Raw genomic sequence first — 9,464 nt, 5'->3', positions numbered from 1 at the left:
GGGCCCTCCTCGGGGCCCCCCGCCGCCGCCCCTCCCCAGGCATCGAGGCTGCCCCCAGCCCGCACTCAGGGGCTAAAGCCGCGGGCTTCACCACCTGCGCGCTCGCTCCGTTCCGCCCCAAGCCCCGCGTCAGCCCGGGCTCTGTGCCCGCCGAGACCCCTCTCTGTTCTCCGCAAGTATCACCCCGCACAGCCCCTGCGGGCACTTACCCAGCAGCGGAAAAGCCCGGGGGAGAAGTGCGAGGAGCAGCAGGAGCGGGGAAGGAGCCATCGCCGCTCCGGGCAGGGCGCTTCCCGCCGGGCAGGTCCTCCGCACTTGTGCAGGGCTGCTGGATCAGGGGAAAGCTCTGCGCTCGGGATGATAAGGAAATATCCTGTCACATGGGGAGTTTTGAAATAACAGGAATTCGCTGTTCAAACTTTGCTTTCCTAAGCTGATTTTTTTTCCCCTCAGCGGAGGGAAGAGCCTCCTTCCAGGCATATGCAGGTGATAAAGTGGTGATAGCTGAGAAGAGGGCTGGGTGTTTCTTTATTGTTGTGGTGATGGTGATTCTCTTTTTTCACCCCTTTTGCCACCCTGACAGCTTTGCATGCAGGTCAGCGGCTGTGTTTTCGGGAGAATGAGCCAAAGGAGGGAGCCGAGGGAGCAGGACATCTGCCTCCTCTCCTCCGGAGGCAAACCTAAGTCTCAAACACAGCCCCCCCCCTCGAACGACCGGGTTTCTCTCAAGAGCGAGGACTGCAGGAGTAGCAGAGACCTACTTCTGGGAAGATGGGATCTGGGTTTCCTGCTCGTCCCCCATCACTCCTCGCCCACGTGCGAGCGGGTCGCTCCGAGCGCCGGGCCGGGAGAGCGGCCGCTGCTCGGGGTGGGGGGGAAGGAAGAGCCAGGGGGGACGCACGGGCTTAAAAACTCTAACGAGGCATTCTTGAGCTCAAATTAATTAAATTCAACCTATCTGTTTGTTTGTTTGCTTACTCTTCTGACTGTAGTGGCTGTACCTGCTGTTAACAGGATTCAATTCTTGCCCGTGAATTAGAGCTTGAGAAACACAGACCCTTGCTGGCTGAGTGGGTTTTCACAAGATGAAGCACCTACATGGAATTAAATAATCTTTCTGAAAAGGTGCCTTCAGGGCACAATCTGCCTCGAGGTTTTCGTGGCTTCTTGCTGTGCTGGGTAGACCTCTCGATGTGATTTTTTTGTGGGAAGCAGCATGTTATTCTGTAGAGGCCGTTATCAATACATGGTCTGAAATGTCCCAAATGGATGCAATGCAACAGTTTACTGCTGTTTCACACATAGACTTTTGTAACATATGAGATTTACAGAACTTTGTGATACACAAATGTGAGAAGCATCAAACCTGCAGTTCTCCCTGTAGTGTCATGCGCTCAGAAACCTTGGGCAAGTATTGAAAATCTTTGAAAGGCTCCGTGCTGGAAGTTCTGGCTGGAAAACTAGAGCATGTCCAGGGCACAGTGAAAAGGTATTTTGGTAATATTATTATAAGAGAAGAAACAATGGAGATAAAGTCTAAGTGCATCTGAAGCCAGTGATGAAACTCCTGTTAACATCAGTAGGGATGTCAAGTCAGGCAATTCAGCTGTGCTGGACTCTCCTGTGGAATACGTGCAGGGAGAGAAGAGGAAGTGCTTCATAATTCCTCTTGACATCTGTGGACCCACATAAAGGTCAGGAACAGCATGGCCCGGGGACAGGAGGTGGGAATTATTTCAGCCTTAATCAGCAATGTTCTATATTGTTATGTTGATTACTTCCCACCTGGTAAACTTCATCTCTTGCTGCAGTGTATGACAGATATTTGTTATTTGCTATTTCCAATGGCCTTTATACTGAACAACTTGCTTGCAGTGAGGAGATGACAGATTGCTCAAATAACCACAGTACAATTTAGAAATTAACAATTCCTTCATATACTAGCATTACCATGTTCAAAAGGTTCAGGAATTCGAAGCATGTATGAAAAGTGCTTTTTGAGGTGGAAGAAAAAATATTTTCCTGAGTAAGTCACCCTAGTACTTGTTTGCAGATTTATTTTCCTAACAGTTAACAACACCTGGAAGCCCAGGAAAGCATCTAGTGCTAGAAGGAACAAGCCAGCAGACAAGGAATAATGCTGCTGCCTGAGAGTACTGTTACTTGCAAGATCATCACTGACAGTTTGAGAGTTTGTGGTAGTGTTTTGGACAGGGGTAAACAGAGAAGGGAGACATTGTGTGTCTCTAGATCAAACCCTCATGATTCAAATAGCACATGTGTGTCACACAAAGAGACAGGAAAATGGCAGTAAATATTTGAGTATTTATACCTATTCAGTGGTCAGTGGCAGTACCAGGACTGAGCCACATTCTGAAGTGACAGAAGAAACTGTATTAGGCTATTCTTAGAGCTTCTGAAAACTGAACTGGACATAAAGCTGAGCAGCCAGATTTTAATGGCAAGTTAGCCTTGTTTTGGGGAAGGGTCATACTAGATGACTTCCAGAGATCTTTTCCAATCAAACTGAGACATCAGGAGTATCTGATGTAGTCTAAGTGAATTTTTTTCTCTCTTTTGAGACCAAATGGTTCAGCAAAGTCTCAGGCTATAGTGATTTGAAGTCAAGTAGTTACCAGAAGTCCAATCTGCTAAATAACTAATGACAGGATACATGCCCTAGATAGACATATGTTTTCAGCTCTCCCCGTGGGTAGCAAGCCAGCTTCCATTTATATTTGGAACAGAAAGGCCCAAATTCCTCTGAAACAGGTCGGACCATCTCTGCTTCTGGCACATCCAGTACTTGCAGTTGGTGACTATTCCTGGCAAAATACCCTGTAATCCTGAAGTCACAGTGGCCCTGTACTTTGATAGTCAACAGGAAGAGGGAAAGTTCAGTCTAAATGAAATCATATCCAGACCTGAAATATAACATGCCTGTTTGGTTTGTATTGAAGGAAAACAACTGCATTATTATCTGTGCTTTCACATTTGCATCTGAGATGGTTTTTGATATTTCATATGTGAACCTGCATCTCTCAGATTGCATTCAATAGTTTAATACATATTTCTAATGTTTGCATTGTCATGTATATTACACATATACTCAAGAACAAAATGTGCATAATTTGTAATACCTATACTATATTAAGAAGATATAAACAAGACTTTCGACAGGGAAGAAAATAGGAATTGGCAAAGTTAATTTTTCCTTTTTATGCAAATCAGATTCCTCTGAAATGTTATCTAAAAAACTATTTTGAGGTTTCTGATTTCTAAAATAAAAAAGTAACTTTTTTTTTTTTTAGGAATAGGACAATCAAGGTTTTAATATCTCTCACCAGAGAACCTTTACCTAGTAAATGTTCTTTGAGATACCATTAACATAATGTAAAATACTAACTTTCAATTCAACTAATGCAATCTCCCATCTGTGCGTTAAATGTAAAAAACATTAAAAACTGCAATATTCTGCTTTTACTGCAGAGCAAGAATATAATTGTTTGTTACATGTACTTTAATGGCTTCATAAATATACATGACTATTGGGAATGTATTTATACTCTCATGATTTCTGACTTTTCAAATTCAGTTTATGCTTGACCCACACTGTGAAAAAAAGAGAGAAATGTCCATGCCCTTGCATTTCTGGTTGCATATAGCTACAAATGAGTTTCACCTCCACAGTTAAAAGCCACAATAAACATGGCCCAATATTTTCTAATGCACAGGCAAAGTACAGAAATTCTAGAAGGTTTCTGCTTTCTGTCATCATAGAGGAGTCTCAAGTGGCACAGGAGGGAAGATCCGTGGCTGTAGAACACTCTGTGCCTACTTGTATTATGTACATTTCATCAGTTCAAATTTGATTTTTCCATGGTATTCTATTGTTTCATGTTTCAGAAACACAGCTAGATATTGGACTGTGGGGTGGGGATGGTTTTGAATAAAATACATACAAGATGTCCTTAGTTATAAGGTGTTCAAACCTTAAAACTAGCATATTATTTTAGGGGCTACTCGCTGAATGCAGCTGAGACTGCATTTTCTTTTTTCTTTGCATTTCTTTTAATGAAAGGACTTCTTAGAGAAGCCATCAGTTTAGCATATACTTTTTTTTTTTTTTTTTTTAAATCTCATAACCAGAAACTTTGCAAATTATACACATTTCAGAGCCTGGAAAGTAAATATATTCTGCTTAGGGACAGAGAGGAATGTAGCCATAAACTGGGCCACCTTCTGTCCACCCATCAAAAAACCCACCTAGTTCAAACAGAATCCAAAGATATCAAAGATTTTTGTATTGAAAAATTTCTCCCATAGGCATCATGAAACCTTCCAGGATCAAGAAACTGATGTTTGAGGTTCTACAGTGGAAGATGCTGGACAACTCCCTAGCTTAATTCTCCTCCATGCTTTTTTCTGAAACGCTTGACATCACACCTTGCTAGTGAGATACCAAGTTGTAAATGTTTTCTCTCTTGATACAGACCTTACACTTCTATTCTGTGAACAGTGAGGCAGTTTATATGCAACCAAGCAAGGGTTTTTTGATGCTACACTGGGTTACCCTCAGTGGAAGCCTATAAACACTTCAGCATTTCATTAGTCTTCCTAGAGTATTTAAACATTCTCTCAATAATGAATGATTTTAGAGCTTAAGTTTGTTAAAAAGAGCTTGTTAAAAACACACATATTGTACTGGTTTTGGCTGGCATGGGGTTAATATTCTTCATAGTAGATCAGATGATGCTGTGTTTTGGAATTATGGCCAAAACAGCGTTGAAAACACAGGGATGTTTTTGTTATTGCTGATCAGTGCTTGCACAGCACCAAGGCTTTTTCAGCTTTTCATGCTGCCCCACCAGCAAGTAGTTTGGGAGTGGGCAAGAAGTTTGGTGCGGACATAGCCAGGGGATAGCTGACCCAAACTGACCAAAGGGACATTCCACACTGCTCAGCAATAAACTCTGGGGAGAGGAGGAGGAATGGGAGATTTTGAGTTACGGTGTCTGTCTTCCCAAGGCCTTGCTCTCCTTGGGAAGCATCTGAACAGCTGCCTGCCAATGGGAAGTAGTGAACTAATTCCTCATTTTGCTTTTCTTGTGCACACAGATTTTGCTTCACCTACTAACCTGTCTTCCTCAAACCAAGCGTTTTCTCACCTTTACCTTTCTGATTCTCTCCGTCACCCCACTAGCATCCACACACAGCTGTGTGGGGCTTAGCTGCTTACTGGGGTTAACCCACAACAGACACAGCCTAAAACATTATTTATGAAGATCATTTCAACAACTTTACTATTCTACACTTTCTAATTAGTATATAGGAGTCAAATAGTTCAGTTTATATTTAAACCAGAATCTTTCAGGGGCCAAAAAGAGTTAAAAACTAAGAGAAAAATAATAAAAATTTGATAAATATATTAAAGTTTCTCCAAGAATTTTGATGACAGATGAACAAAATGTAACTATCAAATTGAGGAAAAATTGTGTATGAAGTAAAGGAAGCAAGACACAAACCTATCGGTGTTGACCAACAGTCACCAGAACTAATTTCAGATGTAGTTAGGGCTGAATCAGGTGCCTTTTCTCCATTCAGGAGCTAGTAGAAAAACAGTTAATAAAACTTTCCCTTTTTCCTCTCATCTCTTGCTTTGCAAGGCTTAAGTTCATCCTGTTGACTTCTGCAATCACAGAGAAACGAAGCAGCTAATAGGAACAGTGGACAAAACAGTGCATGATTAAACCCCACTAATAAATCTCTTCTAAACAACAAAATGTGTTCAGCCTACCTGCAGATCTCCTAAAATAGCAGTTTTTCATCCTAACCTCCCTTTGCTGTCAGTGAAGAGAAAGAGAGGAGCAATTTGGATCTCATACCCCTTTGAACACCTCACATGTCCAGCCTCATCCTACCTGAGCCTGGGCTTTTGTTCCTGAACATGATGCTGTGCTAAGTAGAGCAATAGAATAAATATTAAACTTGAATAACCATTTGATTTTTCTCAAGATAACATATCAGGCCTTTATTGTGAAGCCTTACATGCTTTTCTTTTTTTCTTTCAAATTTTTTTAATTACTTTTTTTACCTTTCAGGTGTCCAGCATAAAGCAAATGAGATTAACCTGATTTCACTATCTGCCTACAAGCTAAGGCAAGTACCTGCTGTACAGGAAGAAAATAGCTCACTGCTCATTTGGAAGGTAAAGTAATTTAGTTCACTCCCCAAACAGAAAGTATGGAATTGCTCTCAAACATTACAAATTCCCTCCAGCCAGGAGAGAGAACATCACTGTAGTAAGGATTGTTTGCTCTTGTGAGACTATTCAGTTTTCTCTCCCATTCTTTAAAAATAAAGCACTTCTAAGTGACAACTGTGGGAATTTTGTTTTAATTACAGTGTTCTGCTTGGCAAATTGCTGTACACAGTGAGAGCAGTGGGAGCCATAGCACTGTTATCTGCACAAGAGACAATTATAAAGCTCTGGCTTGCCATTTCTCATTTATCTAATGAATTTATCTAATAAATATTTTGAGTTTTTAGAAAACTACTTTTCGATTCAAAATAGAGCACACATCTTTCATCCTTCTCATAACTTTATGAATACACCAGTGTTCCCTGTAAATTTTCCATGTGCATAATAATATCCAACTATGGAGATGCCATTGCAGAGTCAAAGTTCAGCAAAATTTAGAACTCAGTGGCAGTTGAGCAGAACACACCTTGACAGGAATGTAATGCCATAATATACTGATAACAGTTGCTACCTTTGAGCTCTACACTTAGTTCTTGTTATTTATCATGGATAAAAAAATAATGCAGCAGAAATATGATAGTTCACACAGAAAACAGAGTTTAAGGATTAAGACATTTTCTTACCAGGGATCAGTGTTTTTTTAGAAAAGAAAGGCAAAAGTTGAAACACAAAAGAGAAAGCTAAAAGAATAAAGCATACACAGCTGGTTTTCCAGTTGTTTCTGTTTGCTATATCATGGTAAGAGCACAAAAAGAACAATTATTCTTTAGCCAGAAATAAACCAGTAGGAGACATTATTTAAGAAGAAACTTCCTCTGAGCAGATTATGGAATCATCAGGTAACTGTCAAGTAGAAAGCCTGAGTTGGCTTTGTTTGCAGAGAAGGGGTATTTTAGGGTTTCTTCATTTATTTGTTATAACTTTACTCGAAATAATCTATTTCTTAATTAAATTACAGGCCGCATTCCTTAACCACATATTGATCCTATCTCACTACTGTGGCATTCCTTTAAGTATTATGAGGATACCCGAGAAATCTTTAGATCATTAGTTGGCAACTATTCTGTTGGGTATTAGTTGAGCAACACTGTAGTATTCTTTATTAGGAAAAAAAAAATAATTCTATGTCTGTAATCAGTATGCCAGTTAAGTCTATGCCATCAGGAATACTAATTCATAATGGTTACAGTACTGCACACATGTGAGAGAGGAGCTTTATTTGAAAAAAAGAAGCAGGTTTCAGTGCAATTTCCCAAAGAACTATGAAATTAACCAATAATATGATTTTAAAAGGCATGTTTAAAAAAATATATATATCTCTAACATCAGTCAGGTTATTGTTACAGAAGTTCAAACTTTATGAATTGTTATCCATAGTACAGGGTTTTCCATGGGCAGAACCTTGGATTTTTGGAAGGAATTCTACCTTATTTCAATGAAGGCATTGAGAATTGCAGCTGCATCTTGGATTTAATTTTCAAACCTCCCATCTTATTCAATGAACTTCTTAAGCCTGTGCTGTCTGGAATTTTTTCAAAAATTCAAACTTTTTTAAATCAGAAAACAAACTCAATAAAACTGAAATATTATTAAATACTATGTAAACTAAACAGTCACTGAGCACATATTATTGCATTTTCAATATAGTAGGGGAAAAACTAGATTTTATTTTACAGAACATTGTTATATTTCATTCTTATTTCAAAACCTGGATTTTTCTTTTGGTAATATTTTCTGCAGAACAGAACAAAATTTGCATGCCTCAGTTCTGCCCCTGCCAGGACAGACCAAGTGTCCTTCCCAGTGACTTCCCTCTAGGCCAGCACCAGAACCATGACCTGGCCTTCTGCCCCACTTACTGCTCACCCTGTTTTGCTCATGTATGTGCTAGGTTTGCCTCTCTTGAGAATGAACAAAATTAATAATGAGGTTTTTATTTGACATTGCTTAATCACCAAACAATGTAATTATGACTAGTCCAAAACTGTTAATGCATTCAGATGCAGTCACCAACTTTGAGGAGTGACTGTGACACTGGGTTCACAAGGCGGGATGACTCACTAGACCACAGCAGGGTGCATCAGATCTGGGCACGTGTACAGTGACAGATGCCTCCCACAGTGGATTTCAGATCTGCAGAACACGTGTTCTGTCACTTCAGTGTCACCCAGGAACATCGCCAGTCCTGATGAACACACAGTTCTTCATAAAACCGGTCCTAAGTACCTAAATTTATGATCTTGTGTTTCACTTTATTGCTGCCATCACGTCCTTACTGTTAATTGAGATAGTTACTACTACCTCCTCGACTTATGAGAGAAGCAAATATAGTGATGTGTATATTAAGCATTGAATATAATGAATTTATGAGTGAAAAAGTGGCTGAGGTCATCTCAAAGCTATTCTACCCTCCAGCCTATTTCAAATTAAATAAAAGCCATTGAACCATTATCTAGACTGTGGTCTGAAGAGGCGTGTGTGAAGGAGGGTGATCTGCACAACAGAGGCAGAGGAAGGGAGACTGGTACCACCTGGTGTGTGGGAGTAGCTGCAACAGAGGGAGCAGACCTGCCATGGGGGGGTGAGGAGGGGCTGGGATGATGCCGGGCACTGTGTGAGAAGGCACATACTGAAACCAGAGGCTATGAATGGTGTAAAAGACACCCTGGGATTTAATCCTTACCTGGATCCCAGGAGGCTGCTGAAGCTGCAGTAATGAGCCTTCTCACTTTTGCCTTTCCCTCCAAGAGATAAACACCTTATCACCTTCCCTTGATGCAGTGTCTCCCGTGGTAGGTCTTTGTGGCAGAACAATAACGAGAAGACAGGAGTTTAAACTGCTCTCCTCCTTTTACAAAGTTTTGATGACATATGAGGAGTGAGTCCAACCCATAAATTCTGGGAAATTCTACAGCCTTGCCTTGAATTTTGAGATCTTTGGCAAGAGCTCCAAAGCTACTAAGAAATGCAGCAACATGTTAAATACATGAACAGCACTGCACTGCCTCAAAGAACCTGCCATCTGAAAACTGCTCAGTGAACCAACCATGAGTGAAATGATTGACTGGGGCCAGAAGCATGCAAATATAAGTCACCACTTCAGCTCTTCACTGGGCAGCATTTTCAGCAGACATGTCCTTGCATGAAAAAGCAGAGAGACTGAATCACCTTTTTCTCTCCTACTGGGAAACATTATAAGGAC

The 9,464-nt window shown here is 40.7% G+C and overlaps 1 protein-coding gene across 1 annotated transcript in view; it reads right to left on the bottom strand.

The window, feature by feature from the left end:
• LOC104391878 (macrophage mannose receptor 1-like) overlaps nt 1-270 on the bottom strand; it is a 57,522-nt gene extending 57,252 nt beyond the window's left edge. The window contains exon 1 of the mRNA XM_010001230.1: nt 210-270. Coding sequence (XP_009999532.1) covers nt 210-270 — 61 coding nt within the window. The remainder of the gene's footprint in view (nt 1-209) is intronic.
• Between the last annotated feature and the right edge of the window lie 9,194 nt (nt 271-9,464).

This window comes from Chaetura pelagica, unplaced genomic scaffold, assembly GCF_000747805.2.
Source record: "Chaetura pelagica isolate M959 unplaced genomic scaffold, ChaPel_1.0 scaffold841, whole genome shotgun sequence".
Lineage (NCBI taxonomy): Eukaryota > Metazoa > Chordata > Aves > Apodiformes > Apodidae > Chaetura > Chaetura pelagica.
The sequence above is the reverse complement of the archived record's forward strand: the minus strand, read 5'-3'. Positions and strand labels throughout refer to the sequence as shown.